General features: G+C 36.7%; 2 protein-coding genes across 2 annotated transcripts; one reads left to right on the top strand and one right to left on the bottom strand.

Moving 5' to 3' along the window:
• On the top strand, positions 1-6,175 carry LOC105323841 (adipocyte plasma membrane-associated protein). Its single transcript, XM_066083024.1, has 9 exons — positions 1-354; positions 1,798-1,890; positions 2,519-2,640; positions 2,952-3,050; positions 3,439-3,597; positions 3,901-4,013; positions 4,805-4,965; positions 5,120-5,321; positions 5,856-6,175. The coding sequence occupies exons 1-9, from the start codon at positions 281-283 to the stop codon at positions 6,075-6,077; spliced, it is 1,245 nt and encodes a 414-aa protein (XP_065939096.1). The 5' UTR covers positions 1-280; the 3' UTR covers positions 6,078-6,175.
• A 474-nt stretch (positions 6,176-6,649) lies between these two features.
• LOC105323818 (uncharacterized) lies at positions 6,650-25,214 on the bottom strand. The gene is made up of 7 exons (XM_066083008.1): positions 21,958-25,214; positions 16,806-16,975; positions 16,059-16,211; positions 13,029-13,225; positions 12,575-12,687; positions 11,709-11,827; positions 6,650-10,102 (listed from the first exon to the last, which is right to left on the bottom strand). The coding sequence occupies exons 1-7, from the start codon at positions 23,033-23,035 to the stop codon at positions 9,878-9,880; spliced, it is 2,055 nt and encodes a 684-aa protein (XP_065939080.1). The 5' UTR covers positions 23,036-25,214; the 3' UTR covers positions 6,650-9,877.
• Positions 25,215-26,078: the final 864 nt, after the last annotated feature.

The following is a 26,078-nucleotide window of genomic DNA, read 5'->3' as shown; positions in this document are numbered from 1 at the left end:
CATTGTGAATGTTGACACCGGACAAAGCGTGCCCTCAGGTGACCAGACGAACTTTGGGGCGCCGACGGGGGCGCAGACACTCTGTATCGGTGACCCAGAATGGACGAGGCTGAGCAATGGGGTCGGATACCGCTTCAATGCCATGAGATCTGACAGTGGTAAATTTAAGCTGTATCTGTACATTTTCTAGCAGAGAGAGATATACCCGGCGTTGTTTATTTATAAGCGGATGTATAGAAACGACAGCTGTGTAGTTTTATAATCACTGACCAGTAATGCCATGCATGGATCGTCTGATGTACCAGAAGTTAGTTTGGAGTGTAAAATGATGCACCGGCTAATTCCAAGCACTGGGTAAGTATGGTAAGTCTCTCTCTCTCTCTTCTCTCTCTCTCTCTCTCTCTCTCTCTCCCTCTCTCTCTCTCTCTCCCACATAATACAGTATATATCCATGTACATAATTCCACTGAATGCTTGAATTGGTCCATGTCTGAAGCACACATTTTTTACCCAGCTGTCTAAAACCAAGAGGTTAAAACCACTGAACCCAGTAATAATACAGTGGAGGTGATATGCTGAAGATGCAATGACATAACAATGTAATGTAGTCAGCACCAAAACTTATAAATGTATTGATTTAAGTTAAATTCTTTGTGAAGGGACCAATGTGTGACAACATTCAAACTCACATGATAAAACAAAATATCATATGAATTTATTTGACTAAATGTTGCCCAATAGTTATTTTATTTAAAAACAAGAAATTACCCAGTGTGCCTGGTCAACATTGCCAAAAGACTGTGCAGTAAATGAACACCTCAATGTCAGAGGTGATATATCGAGTGACATAATGTCTTTTTCATGTGACAATGTGACATAGCTATACTTGTACATTTCGCTAATGTCATAAGGGAATTTCACGAAGAGCAATATATTTAACTGTATATAAAACATGACAAAAAATTATATAAGTTTGCTAACAAAAGTATTCAATAAGAATGTTGATGTTTATCTTGATTAACTGCATAGAGGTAAATAATTCAACACCAAATGCAAGAAAAAAAAATCAACACAAAAACCATTGGATCTCAAATATAGAGTGTTTCACTATAAATAGAGCATTGAATTTTACACTGCTTTTACCAGGTATATCTTCCATGTATATATATCTGCATTTTTAGATAACCCTTTTTTGAGTCCATGCAGGCCTAGCATAGGCAGAGATATATATATATATATATATATATATATATATATATATATATATATATATATATATATATATATATATATATATATATATATATATATATATATATATATATATATATATATACACACACACCTCTAGATACCCTGCAGGGACTTGTAACGGGACGGGTAAAATATTGACGGACCAGACCGGGATTCGAACTCGGGCCCCTTGAATCTCTAGTCAGGAGCTCTACCAACTGACCTATTTGGCGCCGGTATTCGTCACAGACTGAATAAAAAGTTGTATTAAAAAAATGCATGTTTACATTCATGCAGCCAGAACCTTTTCATAAAAAAAATTCTTTCTGTACAACCCTTACCAACCAAACCTTAGTGAATGTCTCTTGTACAGCATCTCTGCTAACCAGTGACGGGTTCTTGGTCCACTCCACTCCCCATAAATCATGGAGAGCGGAGTGGACTGAAAAACCTTGGATAGAAATTAGCAAGGATGACCGCACAGATCCTATCTAATTTTCCGCTGTTAATCTAAAAGAAGGTTTTCCACACATATATGAATGCTCTGAGGATCTTTTTTTTTAGATTGAGTAAGACCTGGATTCTCTCCATCATAGCAGTGTGGCTGGCAGTGTGCATATATCATATTCCTTCTCCGATTCAGCCAAAGCCTTACTAGTAAGTAATAAATCTCCTTTGTTTTAATTACTTTAATTATCAGTTTTGTAGCTTTGAGAACAAAATATATTATAAGAATTGTAAAAAAAAAAGTGTTTGAAATGTTATTTTTTTTAACTGTTAAGACCTTTACCAGGTATTTGGCCTTTAATACCACAAATACTAGTAATGTTAGGTTGATATTGCATCCATGTGCATATCTAAGGAGAGGGGGTGTTAAGAGGGGGGTCTGAAGCCCCCCCCCCCCCCCCCCCCAACAAGAAAAAGAAAATTCAATCTTATGAAAGTCCTATGGTTAAACTGCTAATAGCCTCCGGTCCTCCACTGATAAACACAATAATCCAAAGGTTACCCTCTCCCCCTATAATTATTTTCTTGATTTACTCATGAATTAAAAAGAAAAAACACTTAATTGTCTATGGCAAAGTGCTGTTCCTTTCTTTATTGTATATATTGTATATTTATGCTTATTTACTATTTATCTACTATTTATCTATTCATTTACACAATGTACCTCTGACTTTTGAACTGTATATAATGATTGACCTCATGTACCATTCCATGGTGTGAGCGAATAAACTGAATTGAATTGAAAAAAACTCATGGGTATGCTCACAATGTGTTACAGCTACCCCAAACCCCTGCCCCGATTAGAGGGGGCCCTCGCAATCAACAACCATCTCCAGGGGGCAACAAGAGCATTCCAAGGGCAGGTAACTGGACCCGAGTCCTTTGCTGTTGATGAAAACGGTAACTTTATTTAAAAGTAGTCTGCATGTGATTATATTTTTCAAAATTTAGATCTGTAGGGATGAATTTAATTTTTTTTTTAGGAAATACTTAAAGTATGATTATCTAGATAAATAAAGATATATGTATATCACTTATTAAGCTGAAATTTTAAGATTTTTAGAGTAAAAGCATTAATTATACTAAAACTCTTGTACTCTGCATGCATTGTTGGTCAGTTTTGAGGATATTAAATCGCGTAAAAGTAAAACTTAAATTGGCAAACTATGTAAGGATGCATTATATTTAGAATATTGACTTTCCATTCCTAGGGGTGCTATATACAGGACTGGCCGATGGAAGAATTGTGGCATTCAAAGGGGGAGAACTCTGGCAGCTGACAAGGACAGGAGAGTTCCACCCACACTGTGGTAAGTCAATAATTCTATTTTCTTCTTCTTCTTCTTCTTCTTCTTCTTCTTCTTCTTCTTCTTCTTCTTCTCTGGCTCGATCAAGCTTATTGGTTAATTTCTATCAATAATTTCATAATAGTGTGTGTTATTTTACAGATCATGAAAAATCATGCAATTCAATCATTTGAAAAATGCTTACAGATATTTGTTTTTTGACTCTTGAAACTTGAAGTTAATGTATGTGATAGAAAAACAATTACCTTGTGTTTGATATACTAAGTTATGTTTTATAAGATAATACATGTATTACACCAAATGCTCATTTTTATTTAGACTGAAAGCTGCAGACGCCTTTGATATGTCCAAAAAATTAAATGCATGTAAACAATGTGTTGGTTTGTGACAGGTAGTTTTGACCTTGAGCCAGTCTGTGGACGACCGAAAGGAATGAAGGTCAACACAGCTGACCCCACCCACCCCCTGATTGTACTGGACTCCTACAGGGGGCTTCTACAGGTGGACACAAAAACAGGCGACATAGAGGTCCTACTGCCCAGCTCTACAGGTTGTTACAAAACCATGTGTATCTTGTGGCAATAATGTTTCCAATAAAAGGGCAACTGCTTCGTTCATTATTTTGATGTCATTTTTAACTAACACTTTTTCTATCTCAAAGCTCAAAATGTTAAAAAATGTGACATATGTAAATATATATATATGTATATGGTCCGCAAAATAGTTGGATGACAGGATTCTTTGTAAAAGACCATAATCATGTTGAAATTATTCATTAAAATTTGGAAACCAAGTTGTACATTTATCTGACCTATTTTTTCCATGATAAGTGAGAGCTTATTTCCTACAACAGGGGTGAATGGAGAACCACTGAAGTTCCTGAATGCCCTGGATATAACACACGATGGAATCGTGTATTTCACCGACTCAAGCAAAAAATGGGACCGGCGAAACTATCGATATGAGGTACCCACGAATACCGCGGAATAAGAATGTGTAGGACATGTATGTGCAGTGAACATTGAACATACCATTCTATAAACATGTATATATGGTGGCTAATTCCATGAATTATTTACATCTTTTAAATTTTTGAAAACATATATTAAGACCATTTTTGTAAAATTAAAAGTATTTTGTTAAAATTATTCTAAAGCTGCTTAACCTGAAATCATTAATACCTAAATGATGTCTTCTTGGAGAAATTTGAATCTTATAATAAACTGAAAATTTTAAAAATATCAAGTTGGCCTGATTAATGTAAATTATGGCCTTTTACTCATAATAGGGAATAATTATATATCATACAATTTTCTCAATATTTTAGCTGTATTGAGAGTCTTAATGTTAAGTACTGGTAAGAGTATTGTAATACCTACATGTAATGCTGCTTGAACTTCATATATTATTAAAATGACTTGGTAAGAGTAAGGAAACAAGGAAATCACAAAAGAACACTAGAAATAATATTGATATATATATACGAGAGAGAGAGAGAGAGAGAGAGAGAGAGAGAGAGAGAGAGAGAAAGGGAGGGAGGGAGGGGGAGAGAGAGAGAGAGCACAGACAGACAAAGAAAGAGAGAGACAGAGAGAGAAAGAGAATTGAGAAATATTTACAGAGAGAGAGGAGAGAGAGAGAGGAGAGAGAGATTTAATGAAGAGAGGAAGACTTGGTAGGCTATAACTCTGGTATCAATATCATAATGGCCGATATAGATTTTTGAACCATGCCTCCACTGTTGACTTTAATTGTAGGTAATTGAGGTGAACAGACAAGGTCGACTTATCATGTACAACATGGTTACCAGGGAAACAAAGCTGTTGCTGGATGACCTGCATTTAGCCAATGGGGTGGCTTTATCATCAGACGAGTCCATGCTGTTCATCGCAGAAATGAGCGCTTGTCAAATTCGGCGGTGAGATTAATGTTGTAGACATAAATGTGAAAGAAACATAGACCATGAGAGATTTTGTCCAAGTGACGCAAACAATTTAGGTACACATGCTGAGATCAATTCTTTGTGTTTTCATTTTACTTAATGCTGCCTCTAAATTTTAAATTGTTTACAGCTATTTTCTAAAAGGGCCAAGAGCTGGCCAATCAGATGTCATAACACAAAATCTCCCTGGTTACCCTGACAACATCAAGCTCAACAGTCGGCAGAATTTCTACGTTGGGCTTGGGTCGGTCCGGTACCAGGGGGTCAGTCTCCTGGGTCCATTCCTGGATCTCATTGGTCCTTACCCAGCCATAAAGAGGTTTCTCACAAAGGTAAACTTTCTCCTTTAATTACAGAAGTGGTATTGTCAAACCTGAGGTCAAAAACCAATTAATGATGATTTTTGCAGGCACTGAAGCATAGAGTTAAATGTTATTGGCTTGAAAGAATTTTTAAAGAGAAATAACTCTTCTTTTCAATTTTTTGGTAAACAAGTTATTTCAAATTTTCAAATATTGCAATAAGAGTATAAAACACAGTACCGGTACCTGCTTGCCCCATTATATATATTTAATAACATTTTTGGCCTGAAAAACTAAAGACTACTTTAATTTTGACCTAATCTGTAATTTGTCATTATGTACAGTAGTAAATCAAGTCATTTCCCAAAACTCCTCTGAAAATTTAGTTTAGAGTGTAAACTGCAAAACGTTGTTAATTTCACTTGTATAGTCTGTTTACAATGCATTTACATGTATTTTAATGATGTCTTCAAAAACAAAGTTCTACCTTACCATAAAGTACTGTTTACAATGTCTTCAAATTAAATCAATCCCTACCAAACTTTAATATCGTTTCTACTTCAGCTGACACCACTCAAAGTTTTTGACATCTTTATGCCTAAACATTCCATTATTCTGGAAATAAACAGACACGGTGAAATCATCTCCAGTTTACATGATCCCGGAGCCAAAGTTATCTCTGCCTCAGGAGAGGGATTCGAATTTAACAACACCCTGTACATAGGGAGTTTCTGGACACCATATATTGGGATGCTGAACTTGACTTATGTGAAATCAGGGAACTGACTCTCCATCTCCATATTATTTATACATGTACACATTTAATGCATTTCAGGGCTGCTAGAGTTAGTTCCCTTTGCCATTTGTTTTCATCAGCCCACATCCTTAAAGATATGTCCATTCATATGTAATTGGTTACAACAAATACTGTGAAATTATTAGATTTCGTGGTGGTTCAGTTTTCGTGGAATTTGTGGGTACCTCTCAACCATGAATTAACATCCTCCACAAATTAATAAATTAGGATCATAAAGTCATATATTTCCTTATGTACGTATAAGAAAATACACAAAATTACATCCCCGCAAACCTTAAAATTTCAGCAATGCATGAAAATTGGCCCCCATGATGATTCCACAGTAGTACATTTGGACAAGTTACATGCATTATTCACACATTGTTTATATTTCAAGGATATGTTCATCCAAAGCATGAAGATAGTGAAATAACAACCACTGTGATAATCTTCCAATCTTCCATCAGTATTTGATTTTCATTCATCATCAACTATGGTAAAATTTTCTTTCTAGAAGCCATGTTTTACATTGTTTAAACTAAAGAAAACATTAAAGACAAGATATTGGATTTAGTTTTATTGTTTTTGTTTGCTTTTTTGTATGTATGGTACACAGAATCAACAAGAAATGTAACAAAGATCTGTAAAGCTGTAGTTACTTTGAAGATGATACAAGGTCACGACCTTTCGAGGCCATGTCAAGGTCATTGTGTGATTCAATCAAATCCTTAACAATTGATTTTTCCCTGGTTATAAAAACTCAACACTCAAAACATAATTATAAAGATACATGATAATTAAAAAAATGATGTATCAACACAATCATTCTATTATTATACATGTCAACCATTAAAGTTACAGAAAGGATACTTTTTAATTAGAGATCAGAAACAATGCCACATATAATACAGCATTTCTTAATACACAATGAATATTTTTAAGGTGTAATTTTTCCTGTTTATATATAAATGACATGATTGAAACTAATACCTAATAGATACTTTATAATAATATATATAATCCATATATACATGGCTTTTTTTCCTTTTTCTGATGACCAATAATGTTCTACCTCTAAACCACCCAAAAATTTGATTTTGTTAAAAAAAAACACACAAAAAATAAGAAACAATTATACATTTCATGGTCTCAAATCCAATGTTCTAAATAATGAATATATATATATATATATACAACTTAATGTGTGTAACAGCTCACATAAAACAATTCTGCAGAAACCAAAATAGGGCTCCCTGCACATGACAATATCAGGTGATGAAATATCAAAGGTGAATACACACGGCATGGTCTAGATATCATAGGGCGTGTTATAAAAGGCAGCTGAGTGAATTAAAATAAATAGGCAGGGTGGGAGGTGAACCACAGGGTCGGTGGAATCAAGGGCCTATAGTACATGTAGTACATAGAGATCCAATCATCCCGCCCACACTATTTACAGTCCCTGTTTAAATGAATGGAGGGGGGGGGGTTGCAATTCTATTGTTTAACTGGTAGATGAAAGGCATAAAGCACTATGCAGGGTTTGGATACCCCCAGCCCACTGATTTATTTATAGTCCATGTTTTAAGTACATTTTTACAGTCTATTCTTTATCAGACACCTGTTCTATATGTTGGATGTGATAACAAACATTCCATTCGTTATATATCGTAACTATATATATATAATACAAGGCATCTACTGCCTCCGTTGTTTATGCTGATGTCAGCAAAACAAGTTTACCCCGTGTCTGTTACCATGGTGATATGGTAGACAACATCTGTCCAACAGAAAGTAAAAATGTAAACATAAGAGATAAAATAAACAGTGAACCAGAGTTCTTCCTACAAGGACAGTTTCCTACGTTAACTAACACTGTTCTGACCGGCAGTACATGTGGAAAGGCACTTGGTTAAAATTTTAACGTGCGACTTAAACAGATGAACATATCAATAATGTGGTATACATATGGGACTCTACTTTGCTAATTAAAAAGTGTCTGTCTAAGCAAACTGTTAATGTATAAATAATACCAACAATTTGGCGGTGTAATTTCCCCCGGTATTATCCTATTACAGTATGACTGCATCAATAGAATCTTTTCGTGTCTCCACAGACATGTAATGTACTTCCTTTTTCAATTGCGTTTAGGCTCATTAAAAAGAAAATTTCTAGATAAATTAACAACACATAAGGTGGCTTGACTTGTGTTATATAGATGGGTGATGTACAATGATTAATACCGGTGTGTAGATCCTTATACTTTTATAGAGAGTAACATTTTACCAGACCGTTAGGCATTAGATGCTTGCTGAACACGATGGGTGATGGAAGGATATTACAGATTTTATCTGCTCTGAATATTATGCTTAACTTTTACTGTGCTAGTGTATGGAGAGATCCTATTGCTTGCACTGCAGCAAATTATACCTACTTTCATTTTTCTCTCAGAAATTGACCAGCCCTTGGTCAACTTGATGCCAACACCTGTTAGTATTACACACTAACAGCAATGGTATTCCAGTCAGTGCCAGACAGTTAAACACTTGTTTTAGAGGGGGGTACTTACAGTCTTCATCATATGTGGAGACATTCATCAGATGTCTGCATGGAGACCATAGAGCTGCCGATTATGGACTTGATTGTGCTATACATGAGGAATGGGTGCCCAGGGTAGTGAGATAATAACCAACATAACAAAACAAATACACTTGTGTACTAGTGCCCCCCCCCCCCCCCCCAATTGAACACCCAAAACCTTCTTAACAACCCCCTGAGCTTTTTTTTTTATTTGTCAGAAAATGAACCCCCTCCCTCAAAAAAAAAGAGAACTACTGTATCACTATTCATCAGCCTGTACATTTTTGGAATGTACAGTACTGTACACTTTAGATATATAAACAAGGTACTTATTTTATAATTATAATTCCTTAATTGCCCGGGGTGCCTTATTGAAATGATTAAGTTACATAACTATTTGCATTAGATTAGTATTGAAAAGATTCCTCAGTACCCTGAAATAATATCATTAATACATTATATGTAGTTGTCCCCCTTTGTCCAACAGCATCAGACATGTTCTGTTTCAGAGAGAATTCCTAGCACACAGCACAGACCCAAGATGTCTATACAGTGTATAATAAATAACTGATCATCCACACTACACCAGGCCATGTAATACTGTCACAAACTCAGCATCAAGCATCTAGTCTTAATGTGATAGCCCTACAAACCATCTACACACAGAAGATGGAGAGATGAGATAGAGAGATGAGACAGTGAATAAATAAGGACTGGTCTTTACAATGATGAGTATACGTAATATATCGACACATGTAAAGTGCACTGTTCTCTGACATCTATGCAGAATATAGACTTTTTTTTCTCGGACATGATTAGTCCATATGCATGCCATTAAATAATAATAATATATCAATATGTATAAAACACTATACACGCGGCTTTGTCAGCCATTGTGAGATGGAATTATTTGTCTCCATTTCGGTCCATATCAACATTAAGGTTCCTCTGAGCAGACTCATTCTGGGGAATGGCTGCCCAATGTATAGGGACACCACAGCAACACGAAAAATCCAACATCACTAAATCCACATCCGAGGTATGTAACAAACTGAATCCAATGCATTAGAGAGCCTCATGTTTTTTGATTGACTTTCAATGTGTTCCGCACTGAATGTGATGAGGCTCTCTGATTGGACAATTTTATATCACATGACAAGAGCACCACATCCTCGCGGGAGGCATCATCATCACAACCATTGGTTATCCATCAGGAGGACTGGGCCAGCGGATGATCAGGCCCCGCTGGTTGGATGTACGAGTCCCGCTTTTTGCCGGCCGCCTGCTGTCGCTCTATGCGCAGCTCCTTGAGTCTCGTCTGGACGATCTTCTTCATGAACTTGTACTTGTGCTTCAGTTCCGTCATGTACTCACTCTCCTCCCGATCCAACACGCGCATGAAGTTGTTCAACTCCGGCAAACTGAAGGCTTCCCACTGTAATACAGAAAACAATGACACACATCAAACTGTGGGCTTCCCATTGAAAACAAACTTAAGACTACAGACATCAGACAGTTCATAAGACTATTCTATGCAGTGATATTTTTGCCCCGTGTTAATTTTCGACCCTCATCACTTTCAAACGTCTTGAATTTGCCCGCCCAAAGTTGTTTTGAAAGAGAGATAGTTTGAGCCATTGCATTTTGCCCAGTCTTAAATTTGTTCATTGGCCTGGTGTAATGGAACTATACAAAGGCATATGGGAGACTCAGAATTTATAAATAAAAATTTGCCTCCAATTTTTTTTTTTGCTTTATGAATCTGGCAGATGCTCATTTATTGTACCAGTTTTATACACTGATATGTAAACCAAGCAGTCCATTATATGTACAGGTAACAAAACAAGGCCAATTTGAAATTATGTACAAAAAAAAGGTATTTTCACTAAAATGAACTCAAAACAAAGGTGCTTCTATGCATATTGCCAGTTTTGTTGCACGAAGGAATCTAAAAATATTGGAAAGAATTAAAGATAAACATACTCTGCTTGCTAATAAAAATAGCATTGTACAGACTTTTTATTTTCTTTCTATTTAGATTGGTGAGAAAATTCTCAGTTTATCACTTTGGTGATAATCTGTACATAAACTAGTGTAAGTCAAACCCAGGCTCTGTTTTAACAATCCTATTTTTTTGCTAAAATCAGACAAAGAAATCGGAGTGATTGGAAATTCATCACATTGTGGCTCAATCAGACAATCTCTATACAAACAACATCAAATAGTTCAGAACATCTTTTTTCTGAAACTTATCTCCTGTCTGGAGAAAATCCAATTTGATTTTTTGGCATACCTTGGATCAACAAGCATATTATATTTACTGTCAGACAAATTATATTCCTTGAGTACAATGACTTCTCCCTGGCGATTGATATATATAATGACTACTCCCTACTGTGCTCTGGGGTTATTGACTAACCTAGAGGGTTTCTAACTGCCAAGATAAGAGCAGCATCTATCCACAGTTTACTGGTCATTTGCTACATGTATTTATGGGAATTTATCTCACATGCTCTACGACTCAACATGTGGAGAGAAGGGTGAAATATTATTGAGGAAATTTTTAATTCCATCACGAAAGTCATAGGGGAATAAAACTAATCTGTATTTCATACTGTCATCTAGAGTAAAAGGTATTTCACTTTCACATGGAACAATCAAATGTCACCATTTTTCAGTCTTCCTTAATTTGGCCTGAAAGCATTTGCGATGCAAAATTGAACAACTTTTTAAATTCCTTAATTCGTGTCTGAACCATTAGTAAAAACATGAGCTCAGGAATTACAATGGCTATTTATAATTCATCATCAATTTCAGAATTATTTAGGTTTTGTAATCAGGAAAAGGCAAAAAAATGACAGGAAAAGTTTTATATCTAGGATGGACCCTTCATTTTTTCAACAGAGAGTGTTGATCTAGCTACAGTTAGTAAAATAGACAGCAGAGGTTTTATATCTACAAAGGATCTTTCATTATTTCAACAGAGAGAGTTGATCTAGCTACAGTTAGTTATCTAGCTACTGGTCGTACGCCGCCCTTACATCAATTTCTCCGTTCTCGTTTTCCTGGAGAACGAACCGCGTCCTGTCCACTTTGTCGGGCTCCCAGTGTAGGGACACGTGGAGTGGATACTCCACTTCTGGGATCCGCCGGAGTTTGGCTACAAAAAAGAAAAACAGCAACTGTTTTACCATAATATCACCAATGAAACATAATTATACAAACTCAGATAAAACTCTAGATGAACAAAACTTGCTACATCAATAAACAACAACATTTTTACTTTATGATTTTACATTATGGGTAAATTTATAACCGAATCATGCCAACTCGGAGTTCAATGACACTCTAAAATAAAACTGCCAATGAAATATGATCCTACAAACTCATAATTCACTCTAGATGTATAAAACTAGATCATGTTTCTATTACTCATACAATCTTTATATTTAGCAGTGTAATTTCTAACAAAGAGACGAGAAAGTATCAGAAGACACAAGGCAACATTCTGTATGACCTTGAATGTCTTTGTGGTAACCTTCTTCATATCAAAAAGTGTTGCACGCATATTATATTTCTTGTTTTTGGTTTCTGTTTCATATGATACATTTAGTATCAGTTTTAAAAAAATTCAAATTGAAAGGGAATATCATATAAATCTAAAGTTTGAATTTTCCTGAATTTATAATATATCTATTAATCTTTGTGTAAGTTCACCATCAGGGGAAAAAAGTTTGTTTGCTTTTTCATTTCCATGATACTTTTAATGATCAAACTTTCCTTTTGTTTACAATAAAGTGTTACCCAATGCTTTCCGAACCAATTCAACAATGTTCAATGCTTATCAAGACCTCTTGATTCTGGCCTATCCCTACAGTATGAGCGAAGGCTGTTGTTAGGTACCCACCTATTTTGCCTTTCTCATTCAGCTCCTGTTCATACAGGGCAAACTTCCTGGGATTGTCCAAAATATGGAACTTCTTTAGCAACATAGAGATGACATCTTTGGTTGTCTCGTCACTGTTAATTAAACAACAAAGATCATTCATTCATTCAAGAAAAGACATTCACTCAAAGGATAAATCAGATCAAGGCCTTCCTTTAATTCATGTGAATTTTATTGCATTGATAAAGAAGAATTGGCCTAATTAACCTTATTTTTACATGTAACTATCTTATACAGTTATTAACGTGGATTGATTCGATTTCATACAATTGTTTGACCCTTAACTATGTCTCATCTATTAATGTGAACTGACTTGACCTTGACCTATATCTCACCTGTTGATGTGGATTGATTTGACCTTGACCTATATCTCACCTGTTGATGTGGATTGACTTGACCTTGACCTATATCTCACCTGTTGATGTGGATTGACTTGACCGTGTCCCGGGGCATGTAGAATGAGATGGTCTGTGTGTTCTGCTCCACAATGTGTTCCTTGGTCAGGAGTTCGTATATAGAGGGAGGGCGTGCCCCCAGGGACATACAGATGGGTCGCACCAAGTTCAAGGTCACCTTGATGAAACCTTGGAACGTCTCCTCCTTCTCTGTGTTCTGTATCAGAAGAAAATAATCTGTTACACATGATTCTACGATTGTTGCAATACTTGATTTAAAATATGCTAATGTGACAATAAAATTCAGTTATATATGTAAGTCAGACAATAAATTCTGCCAACCTCCTGAGGCTAATATTGTTGGAAATTAGTATAAAAGTTTGTATTATGTACAGTAAACTTTTTAAACATTCTGCAATAAAATAACACATGTACAATAAAACACAATTCAGGGACAAATACTTTTGATTCATGATACATGAAAATGTAATTTGTAATATCTAAATTTACCTAATTCATCATTCATTCTCAGACTTGAGGAAATGAGACCGACTTCTCTGGAAGCATGAATTTTATTATAAACTAGTTTGCTTTAGCAGTATTTTACTGTAGAGAGTTTGCACCACAGAGTGTATACAATATTTCAGTCACTAACTGCCTCGCACACTGTTGCAGTGTGTCATTGATTTTCATCACACATCTGACACAGCTCAGACAGACACACAGTGACAATGACAGTATCTCACCAGCTCCGATTACTCCGAGCCAGATGACAATCATAAAATCAGAGACTAGTAATACAATCAAATATACAACATCATGACACACAAGAGACTCATTTCCAACACACAAATCATAAACTCCCTTACCCCCCTCCCCCCCCCCCCCCAAAAAAAAAAAAAATAAAATAAAAATGTATCTCAATATAATTGCCAAATTACCTATGAAAAACAGAGAAACTACTCTGAAGTTGCAAAGAAATTCTAAAAGGGTATGAACCCCCCACCCATCCAAAATACACAAGGTATGGGAATCCGTTTTCAGTGGATTACATTAAGAGCCCAGTGAGTATGATTAGACCAGATATGATTCACCAGATGGAATAACTGGCACATCGCCAAGTATCCATCTCTCTATGATAAGTCTACGATAGCTCTGTAATAATTCAGGGAGATGTTCCCCCTCCCACCTTCTGCCACAATGTGTATGTGGTACAAGGTGATTGGGCAGAGCTTTTACAGGTATAACTCAGGCCCACCTACATGTACATCAAACCTAATCTATTGTGAATGAAACTATTTTGTAAATTCTGAACACCTCTCTTTCCCAGTTTAATTGCAGTTTGTTTCAGACTTTTGACAATCATGTACCTGTCTTTCAGACATTTGGCATTCATATCCACGTACATTGTACCTGTATTTCAAACATTTAACAATCTCATACCAGTATGCAAAGCACAACTCCCAAAATTCCTAATTTCATTGTAATTTTACATCTAACTAAAAAAAATAAATTGGGAGCAGGGGAAGATATAAAAACATTCTTGTTTCAAAATTGCAGTTGGAGAAACTGCTTTGTTTGGGGTTTTGAGTAAACGATTGTGACAGGGAGAGAGGGGCCAATGTGAGTCAGAGAGCACAGGAGCACATGTTTGTCATTACGCAGGTCTGCCTGTCTGTTGGTTCACTCTCTCTCTCCCCATTGCAAAAATTCCTTACTACAAAACACAAACATACAACCACAAAACTTTTTTTTTAATCTACAGAGAGAAATGCCAACAAGCTGCACGAGACAAATGCAGTTTTTGTTGCAGAATATTGAGACATTGTGGGAATTTTGGTACTCATGCTTTGCAAGTCATCCACTAAATGTGCACTGTATCTCAATGAGATTCCTTAACACTCATAACCACCCAAAAAAACTTTGATCTCTTTCGATCTGCCCTGAAGTACAAATTCTCTCATTCATTGAAAGCTCTTTATATATTATATATAAAACAGTCATTTTAAACATTGAACATTTCTATAAAAAAATTATTTGAAGCTATTTTATAGAACAATTTTCGTTTGCTTACCAGGAACACACTTGGTAGGATCTTAGATTTCATTTAACGATGAAAAATATACTCTCTATAAAACTGAGATTACAGATACATCTTTATCAGCAATCTCATTTTATAAGAAGAAACAGAAATTTGCAGACAGGCTATACCACCTGCTTGTAAACGAATGATGTAGGGGAAAAGGCAATAAAAATATCTATCAGTTTTCATAAGGATGATAAAAGTTCAATCTTTAAGCATTAAGATACAAAAATTTCAAGTTTGTGCCAAAATTTTTTAAGAATTTGTAACAAAACTTTTTACTGCCAAAAAAAAACACATTTACATTTTCTTGTAAAGATTTTCACTCATTTATTCTCTGCTCATAGGAATCATTACTGCTAGCAGACATACTAGTGCAATAATGAATGATAATTTAGCGATGTCCCTTAGTTGATCTTGTAATTGAAAACAAAATAAAAACAACTTATTAATAAAAAGAATATATAAAAAAGAATAACACACTATCTCTTTATCTCTTAAATCTCAGATCCTGTTTCAAACACACAAGTAACTATATGACATGGATTTTCTACATAAAATCCTACATTCTGTCATAAAACAACTTGGGTCCCAGTAAGTTGTAAAAGACTAACCAGTATTACTCTATACTGGGATATATTCGCCTTCATTTTATTTTCGCCCCTTTTGTCCTCACTTTCAACGGGCAAATTTAAAACTGGGCAGATTCCATTGTTGCAAATAATATCTCATTTAACACAACTGCATTAGGGCGAATTCAAGAAGGTGTCAAGCTGTCTACAAGTGTAGAAGAGCAAAAATAACGCGCAGCAAAAATAACTCTGTAGAGTAATTTGGACCCTGGTATCAAGGTTTAGTAGTTCATGTATAAATTTTGGCCCCGTTGTGAGACTTTCCCTCATAAATTTGCCCCCAACCAATATTAAAACTTACATGTATAAATTCGGCCCCCTTTAGCGGGACTTACCAGTATAAATTCGGCCCCCGGTACCAGTGAGTTGTACTCCTCTAGTTTTTTCTTTAACTCCTCCCTATTGAGCGTGGCTTGACTGGGTTTCCGTGGTAACTTGTCGTCAGGAATGGTTCCTGACCTATACCCACTGTCTGTCTCATCCTTCTCCTGTAAAATCAACAAATTAAATGTGAACTATCATCAAGTAAAATGTAAACCATCATCAAGTCAAATGTAAATCACCAAGTAAAACGTAAACTAACATCAAGTAAAACAAAACCACCAATTAAAATGTAAACTATCATCAAGTTAAGTTAAATGTAAACCATCATCAAGTAAAATGTAAACCATCAAGGTAAGCATTTACAATTAAGTAAAGCATAAACTATCGTGTTAAGCATATAGTAAACCATCTTCAAACAGGCTTTCTTAATATGTTTTTAAGAGGGCTCTATGGTTTTGGCCATTTTCAGACTGTATCGATCTCCTTAAAAAGAAGAGCTCCATATCAAAATATAGGAAAATACCCAAATTTTAAAAGGTTAAATCAATGGATTTTTTTCTTTATTAGTGAGTAATTTATAGTTTATAGCTTAACAATTCATATCTCAAATTTTAAGTAAGATCTGATGGTTAATTTGTTGACGATCCAGACTCCTCAACATATGTTCTGTGTAGTAAACACTGATCTATTATGTAGGTTCTCTCAAAAGTATAGCTTCTTTCTGTACATTTTATATATGATACAGCTGTGTTACTTACAGTGGTCGTCTCTGAGGGTGCCTCACAGGTGGCGCCGTGTGTTGCCACCGAGACATCGCCCGGTCCTAGCAGATCGTGGGAGGAGTCCTCTAGAGGAGTGCCGTCAGGGGAACTCTTACAGGGGAGTCGCACAAACTGGGCACACTTCTGATGGCTGGTAAAATGACAATCTACAAAAACCATGACAACTGGTAAAATGACAATCTACAAAAACCATGACAACTGGTAAAATGACAATCTATAAATACCATGACAACTGGTAAAATGACAATCTATAAATACCATGACAACTGGTAAATTGTAAATCTATAAATACCATGACAACTGGTAAAATGATAATCTATAAATACCATGACAACTGGTAAAATGACAATCTATAAATACCATGACAACTGGTAAAATGACAATCTATAAAACCATGACAACTGGTAAAATGACAATCTATAAATACCATGACAACTGGTAAAATGACAATCTGCAAAAACCATGACAACTGGTAAAATGACAATCTATAAAACCATGACAACTGGTAAAATGACAATCTACAAAAACCATGACAACTGGTAAAATGACAATCTATAAATACCATGACAACTGGTAAAATGACAATCTATAAATACCATGACAACTGGTAAATTGTAAATCTATAAATACCATGACAACTGGTAAAATGATAATCTATAAAACCATGACAACTGGTAAAATGACAATCTACAAAAACCTTATATATTAAAAATAATGTACATGTTGTCAGAATAAGATGTACACAAAATAAAAGAATCTAATATATGTACTAGGTCAATGTCGTTTAATTTTTTTGAGCTTCGTTTTTTACATGTTCATTAGGATAGATTCATTTCTTTACTCCAAGTAAATCTCTAGGGCTATAATATTTGTGGATATAGGGTACCCTAAAAACCTATCAAAATTGACCAACCACAAATATTAATGACTTTACAGGATTTTAATTATGAATTGAAAGAATGAAACGGCCAATCTGAATATGACTGTAATCCTATTGTAGCATTATACCTGTTACAGATATACATTTATGTTAAATCTATATGTTGTTTAAGCGCTGTACAGGTAAAAAATTGTACATCACTACATATACAAATAGGAAGTTGGATGTTGAAAAACAAAATAATCATTGATCTAAAATGTTTTTATAAGGCATGAAAACAATGCAATATCGTAATGAAGTGGCCTGTGGTACCAAATATGGCTATAGAGAATTCAGTGTCAATTGGCATCATGCAGATACAATAAATGTTTGTACTCTCTAATTTGTATGCAAAATAAATTCATGTCTGACACTTTTAGAACTTAGTCATTGGAATTAGGGAAGTACTAGACACATCACAAAACCGCTATCATTATGAAAATATATACATGATATATGCAGCTATGTGTGTCATTTTTCTGTAATTCTAGAGTTAATGGAGAGAGCAGCCAGCACTTTCATTAAAAAATTTTTAATTCTTCCAGGATCGGCACTTAATATCAATGGTGAATCATGTTCTCCAGTGGTGAATGAAAAATTAACACCATGAAAATACTGAAAAATTTAGAAATGTTGAAACTTAATGAAGCACACCATATTCCTTCCTGAGGTTTTTTGTCCTTGTGTCTAGTAATTGTGTATGGGGTGGTTCAAATAGGGGGGGGGGGGGGGGGGGGGGGGGGTGATGGTTAATTTACGGTAAACATGGAATATTTAAGTCAAGGTCACCTACACTCTTAACATTATACTTTTGGGTCGAATGGCTTGTGTGATGTGGGCTATCATCTGTGTACATACAATGATACAAAAAACCACCTGGTTCAGGCAATGTTGTTCAGTGATACCCACTCACTACTGCACTCTACCGCAGGGACGACAGAAGTACGATATCACAGCTCTTAATATATTAATATGTCAGATAGTACTATATCTATTCTTACACTGTTCCAGGAGTTTATGACAAATGCTGCTTTTAGTACAGGTGGATTAATAAGTTCTCAAGAAATAATTTATGCTTTGTTAAAAAAAAAAAAAACCCATTCCTTTTAAATTTTATATAATCAACTGCCAACAGCAGAAAAAAATTTCCTCGAACAGAGTTTAAGATCATGTAGGTAAATGTATACTAACTGGCTAGAGATGTCGAGATAAACGAACTTACGTCTACCAGATATAAATAGTTAGCGGAGGAACAGAAATATCTGGCACATGCCTACTTCTGGGAGCTAGAGTAGTGACATCGCTGTACGACATGTAGGGGCTAGGGAGGCTGCAGGCCCCAGATACACACCAATTACAGCGACCAAAAGTAGTGCACTGAATTATAACAAAAAACCCAAACAGAAAGGTCTGTCTGACTGATGCACTTGATAAGCCATATGTTCTGATGAATAGGACAGATCAATCAACTGCATGAACAAGAAAGTGTACATGCATATGGTAGACATCTGATTTTTTAAACCAAAATTTTGATGAGAATTTGTTGAAAGTACCGGATAATTGCATAGGATTGATTGATCTGCATTAGATAAGTACGAGGGAGCACTTGTTTAGTACGACCAGTCAGTATGAAACACTTAGAAGCTAGCTGACACAAAACTCAAAATGTCAGCATGATGAACATTCATACTGCATGTTATTTTCATTTTTCAGTGACTGTTTTAACATGTAGTGAGAGGAGCAACATCAAGGGAGTTATGCTGCTATAAATCTAATGATTTAGTTTGTTTATACAAAAGATATCAGACACAGTTTTGTACAGTCTGTCCTCCCCCCCCCCCCCCTCCCCAACTTCCCTTGCCCCCTCCCCACTTCATCCCCTGGCTTCAAGTGTAACATTAGCAAATCACCAGGACTCTATCTCTCTCTCTCAGATATTGATAGAAACATACTTCTGATAACACAACATAACAAACTTTAAAACAAACAGCTTTACCAATTCACCTGTTAACAGGTATACAGCCAGACAAACAGGTATACAGCCAGACAAACAGGTATACAGCCAGACAAACAGGTATACAGCCAGACAAACAGATACCCCCCAGACACAGATTTACCACCCCCCCCCCCCCCCCCCCCACCTTCCAGATGATGAATGTCCAACCACTTTGAGGACAACAGATTCTCCATACAAAATGGTCTGATAGAAACTCAATCAATGAGAGAGATAGTTTGAATGCAGTCACTATCTTCATCACTAAATATATAAATCTAAGTCATTAACCTAGATAACACTTTCCCCCACAATTCACAATGTCAAGTCACCTTCCATTGTAAAGTTATCTACATGCTTATCATACCATCAGTTGATTAAGACTTTCATAATTTGTGCTTTTTATAACATACCATTACATACATGTATCTGGTGAACAACACCTGACACTAAATGTCTCCGATCCTCAACATGTAACAGATTTATTTATCATGTATTGTGAAATTTTAAGAAAAAGGGGTGTAATTTTTCTTCTGAAAATTTGTACTTGAAATAAAGATAGAGATATGAATCCTAGGTGTAACAAATATTATAAAGATTGAGATATGACACCCTAGGTGTAACAAATATTATAATACAGGTATAACCTCTCTATGTGTATTTCTGCATTCTTTACTACATTGTACATATTACCTTTCTTTTATTTCTTTCGTTCATTTTGTAAAGGGTTATTATCCTAGTCTTTTGTTCAAGCAAAGAGTTTGAGAAATACCAGACATTGTAAACGGACATCTCGGAGGTAAATAGATACCAGACAATTTTACACAGGCATTTAGTAAGAAGATTCTCCACTGAAGGCATGGGCCATAAATAAAGAATTTAAGATCTCCCCATCAGAGTCAATGATAGGGAACTCATCAATGGGCCATCACAAACTAATCACCCAGAGAGGCCAAGGAGACCTCTTACAACCAATTACTCTCATCAAAGGCAGTCTCAAAGACAGGAAGTGCCCCTTTCACCTCTTACTAGATAAAATGTGTTCTAGTCCACTAGGAATTTAATGACAAGAAACTTTGTACTTGAATATATATAAATGCTCTCCTGTATAATTAATATATTCCCCATTCTTTTGCTAACTATAATACCCAATCCCACTCCATGCTGTTTCATTCCCGATGTCTCTATTGTGTTATAGTCTAGACTACCGAATGTATAAAAAGTCATCTCACAATTATATCACAATACCACAGTCTGGCCACAAAAGACTTAATAGATCCCTACCCCCACCACAACCAGCCGAAAGTCACCACAGGAAGTATTTGGGGGCCACATGTGGTGCCATTCAATTAGTGGACATATTGTTCTCATCTAATGCTTACTCCATTTATATGGGGGGGAGGGGGGGGGGGGTGTAAAAGAAGATTCTTATCACAAACATCACAGAATAAGGTAGGGGTAAAAAGAGCTACCTACTTGTAAGTGTATATAATGCCACACTGAATCTGTCATTTATATATCAATTAATCCAATTCATAATATCCCTGTGAGAGACCTGCTGTCCGGGTCAATTATCACTGATCCACAGGTTTGTGAGAGATTCCTTGATGTGTTGGTAGGAATGCTTTGGAGATCAGGCCACTCCAAGGATTACCATACCTAATTACTGACACCCCCAGATACCAGTGTCTGTTAACCTGTAATTACTAACACCTGATCAGTTTGTGGTACCTTCATCTACATATATCATACTAACAAACATTGAGGTCATCGGTCCTATTAATATTTGCCTGTGAACCTTCATCCTACAATACATGTACATGTATATAAAGAAGACCCTATCAGTGTACAATCTGGCTCTTTTCCTTTCCCCTCCCCCTCCCCAACCTTTATTGACTTTGACTAATACTCAACACTTCCTACATCTGATTATACCTTTATTTACCCTAAATTCTATAAGTGACATAATCTGAGGTAGTCAGAACTGAAAACAAACTGAAACTAGATGTAAGGAAAGCTTGCATTATAATCTCGCCATGCAGAGAACATGCATAATGGTTCCCTGAGTCCCCTAGGGTGTTCGAAGCCTGAACATAAATGACTGGTGAATGGTGTAATTAAAATGCAGATCAGAATTCTGTCTGATAGTAAGACACATGCCGAGTGGTTGTAAATAAGCTGCTAATTGAATGAGAGCTTTGTGAGGATGGACTTACCATGACTAGAGGATTGAACACAGGGTTCTGAGCATGAACACTTTGGCACATTGTTCAGATCACTAGGCTGTGAGCAGTTGTGAACACGGTTTGAAATATCACTACAAGAACCTAAACACCTATTACAATCCGAATGACTTTGTGAACCGTTCACTACACTCTGCTCCTCGGAGTAAAATCCGGTGTCACATTCCGAGAGCGTGTGAACTGTATCCAGACTTGAACAACTCCCATAAGTCCCTGATATGTTCGACACTGAGGAGGACTTGTTCTTGTTCAGATGACTGAATATATAGTCCCACTCCCCGCCCGAGTTCCACAGTCTCTGCTCCCCCACCTCCAACATGGCGTCATACTTTTTGGTGGGGTCTCTATCACAGATGGCTTGTAGCTCCGACACAATATCACAGCCTGACTGACGGTTAATTCTGTCGATCACCCGAGATCGTCTCTTGACCTTAAATGTCTGAAACTCCCGCTCAAACTCAATGAAACTCTCGTCATTGTGAAAAAACTCCGAAAACATGTCCTCCTCTGGGTCATCATCAAGGTCACCTATAAATAGCTCCTCTTCCATCACAACCGTTTTATCATCATCATCATCGCTACTGTCACTGTCATCATCCACAAATCCGTTCAAGGACAGTCGTAACTTATCCGCACTATTTGAGAACCTTTTACTTTTAAACGTCTCAAACACTCTCTCAAACTCCTGGAAATTTTCATCGCTGTTGAAGAACTCCATTAACTGATCTGAACTGAGTCTGCTCCTTCTAGCCTCTGCCGTGTTTTGTCTGGGTTTACGTCGTCGGCATTCGGGGCTGCTTCCTCCCGCCTCCAGCTCTTGTTTTTTCAACACCCGAAAATCCAACAAATCTTGCTTAAAATCCTCAAAATCATCTTCATCAATGAAGCTGTACCTCAGTGGCCTAAGCTTAGGCGAAGAAGTTATGTCCTGGAAATTGAGTTTGAAAATCTCTGACTGCAGAAAATCCCTGGCTGCACTAATGCGCTTAGATCGGTTTAGCTTATTGGTTTTCTTACGGAATGGAATGAATAATTTTCTGCTATCTTCCATTCCTCACACTGTCGAAGACGACTACTAATGTATAGCTGAATAGGTACATCATAACACTTGCTTCAGAACTACCCCGCGGAGAGAAGGCTTTTTTATCTCTTGCTCAGATTAAACACAAAGCTCAGAGGAAGCTTGTAACATCCCAATCTCTGACTCCTGATCCGCAATCTCTTCTTTGGATCAGCAGAGATGCTAAATTTAATGTATTGGGAAGCCGACCCTAAAAAATCTACTTGATAGACCGACAAGATATCTAGTTCACCACTGCCTGAGCATGTTTACATTCAGAGAATCTCCAATCACTATCACCTTGTGCTAATTACAGGCAGAAACAGAAATATTTCCCTCTCTCCAATAATGGTAGACTCCACAGGGTGTCCTTATACAACTTCTGCAGGCATCAGGATCTCAAAGTCCACTGTGGATTCTGTGTAATGGGTGGGACCACTGCTCTATGTATTGGGTGGTTCTAGTGTACGCAGTATAACTTGGTACCTAAGGATATCCTGACTATCGCCAGACCGTCACGATTCGCCTGGCTAAGTACACACTAGTATAGTGCCACTAACACACACTGGCTGGGTGATGGCAGCTATGCTCTCATTAATTCTGCTCCTTCTTCTGCTGCATGCACACTGGCTGTTCAATATCAGCTATGTATTAATAATCCCCACTCAGCTTCTACAGAAATAAATGAAGGAAGAAATAGTAAGTCTTCAATCTTTATACACTAAGCTCAGTAAGCTGCCCCTGGCATCAGATCATTGATAAAGTGGCAGCCAAGATAAAAAAAACCATATAGAATTCCTAGTACTCCAGTTGAACTAGTTCTGATTGACTGGATCTCAGTAAGTTCTGCACCATGTCAGTCTACTGAACCCCTGACGTCTTACAGGCTTAGCAAGAGAGAGTGACACATCCAGTAGGTTTCTCTCTCCTCTGTTTCTCTCCTCTGTGATATCAGCCCAGCCAGACAAATTAAGTATCCCAGCTCTGGTTATGTCACCAGTGAGCCCCTGAGTGATACAGTCAGTAAGGACAGGTAGTGATTACATCACAACCCACCACCAGATGTCTCTGCTTTACCCCTGGTACCCCTACAGCATCAAAGATAATTACAGAGCGGCCAGCGATTTAATGGGCATCTATTACACCCTCTATCCTCGATACACTCTCAGGGCTCAAATAAACATGGGTATTAGCCCTATGATTACAGAAATAATGGCGTGCAGTTCTTTCCTTCCTTTTACCTTGAGGTACCACCTCGTTCTTCTCACAACATGGACATAATTCACAGAAATTCCTGTACTGTTCATTCAATTGTCCTCCTATATCTGAGAGTTTGTTCCTTTTAGAAGGGAAATACAGAGTTAATTCCTCAAGACTGATTTTACCAGGCTTTTTTAAAATGATGCTAAATGACTTTTGACACTGGTGTCCTCTGTAATTAGAGGCTCCTATCAGAATACCTGTCAATCTGACCTGTTTATTTTCCACCTGTCCATTCAGGTAAGCTAATTAGGTATGTTATTAATAGACACTTAATGGCGTAATGATTTCCTTCACACTTAGCAAGATGTTTCACATGTTGAGAATTCCGTACAATCAGCAAAATTGTTTCAGTGGATAGAGAATTCTGTAAGTAAACAATCGGCTAGCACGTTTTCCTTCTATTTAACTCTTTTTAGATCGTATATTTAACTCTCTTTACGTAAGAAGTCACCGGGTGTTAAATCAGATCCTCGCCATCTGTTGAGATAAAACAGTCTCACACCCCTCACCTCCTGTTAATTCTCTCCTCCACCAAGAAGCCTTGCACACAGGTATATCAGGTGTTTCTCTTCGAAATCCGATACAGTTCAAAACAAGTGATTCATAACCGGCCTGTAAACACTCCACGCGGGCTGTTTACGATTCACCGTGTTCATTTAAAAATCCCACTAACCAGAACATGAAGTTGTTTTCTTAAGAAAACCCCTGATCTGTTCCTAAATATAAAGCTGGGATCAGGTCTCTCTCTCCTGAACCATTGGGCAAGGATCACCTTGAGAGTACAGAGCACATCACCTGTCCACATCACCTGTCCATCACCCAGCTCTGAGTATGACACATTGACACAAAGACCTTTGTTTGAAATTAGAAAGCTGGCAGAGTTATCTTCCCCTTTCACTGACAAGTGAACATCTACCTTATCTTTCTATGAAAGTGTTTCAGGACTTTCCCTACTTAAATGTGCACATTTTAAAAGTGAGTGGAATTTTCTAGGTGTGTTAATTGTTTAGTGAAATCCCTTTAAAATCTTTGGGGGCCCCTTGTTTTGTACTGTACGTAAGGGATTAATTCGTATTTCTATAGAATTAAATATCTCTGTCATTATTCATGTCACTGACTCATTGTCAGTCAAACTTGTACTAGCTTAAACTCCCGACAGTGACCGGTATATGAAGGAAAATGAACCACTCTGTTTTACAGCAAATTACTAGTACAGTACTGAAAGCTGTAAATTTTACATCTTAAATTATACACAATATCAGTAATTACTGGCCAAAAATTAAATTAATTCATTATTGAATAATATAGGTTGTATGCTGTAATATATGTAAGATAGTGTGAGATGTTTATACTGCTCTAATCACCTGGTTATTAATAACTGGCTGTCAGGCCCTGGGTGACTTTCCCCCGGGGTAATAGTCGTTAGGGACGACAATGACCATCAGGGACAGAGATGGTATCAGCGTGGGTGACAGACGATGGACTAAGGGTGTCCGTATCACACCTGTACAATCGGCGGTCATTATTTACTTTACACAGTCTGACACACCTGTAGAGGACAGCAATAAAGACGATCACCAACAATGTCTGTCCATTAAAGTATGCTACACTCTCACTGTAATAGACTATGCTTAAGAATTGTATAGGACAATTGACACATGCATGGTACATCTATGTACTGCGTATGTGGAACTAAACCAATTTATGTTATAAGATGATTTACTGGCTGGGGGGGGGGGGGGGGATGTAATACCAAAATTTCTTGTTAGTA

This window comes from Magallana gigas, chromosome 4 (assembly GCF_963853765.1).
Source record: "Magallana gigas chromosome 4, xbMagGiga1.1, whole genome shotgun sequence".
NCBI lineage: Eukaryota > Metazoa > Mollusca > Bivalvia > Ostreida > Ostreidae > Magallana > Magallana gigas.
This window is presented reverse-complemented; position numbering and strand designations above follow the sequence as displayed.

What these genes read in the sequence shown, in the direction of transcription:
- LOC105323841 (XM_066083024.1), top strand. Translation starts at nt 281, where the DNA reads ATGCATGGATCGTCTGATGTACCAGAAGTTAGTTTGGAGTGTAAAATG. An exon ending in CTTTGCTGTTGATGAAAACG is followed by an intron (nt 2,641 to 2,951) that starts GTAACTTTATTT and finishes TTCCATTCCTAG; the next exon opens with GGGTGCTATATACAGGACTG. An exon ending in CCTACTGCCCAGCTCTACAG is followed by an intron (nt 3,598 to 3,900) that starts GTTGTTACAAAA and finishes TTCCTACAACAG; the next exon opens with GGGTGAATGGAGAACCACTG.
- LOC105323818 (XM_066083008.1), bottom strand. Translation starts at nt 23,035, where the DNA reads ATGGAAGATAGCAGAAAATTATTCATTCCATTCCGTAAGAAAACCAAT. An exon ending in TGTTCAATCCTCTAGTCATG is followed by an intron (nt 16,976 to 21,957) that starts GTAAGTCCATCC and finishes TGGTTTTTGTAG; the next exon opens with ATTGTCATTTTACCAGCCAT. An exon ending in ACGAGAACGGAGAAATTGAT is followed by an intron (nt 10,103 to 11,708) that starts GTAAGGGCGGCG and finishes TCTGTATTACAG; the next exon opens with TGGGAAGCCTTCAGTTTGCC.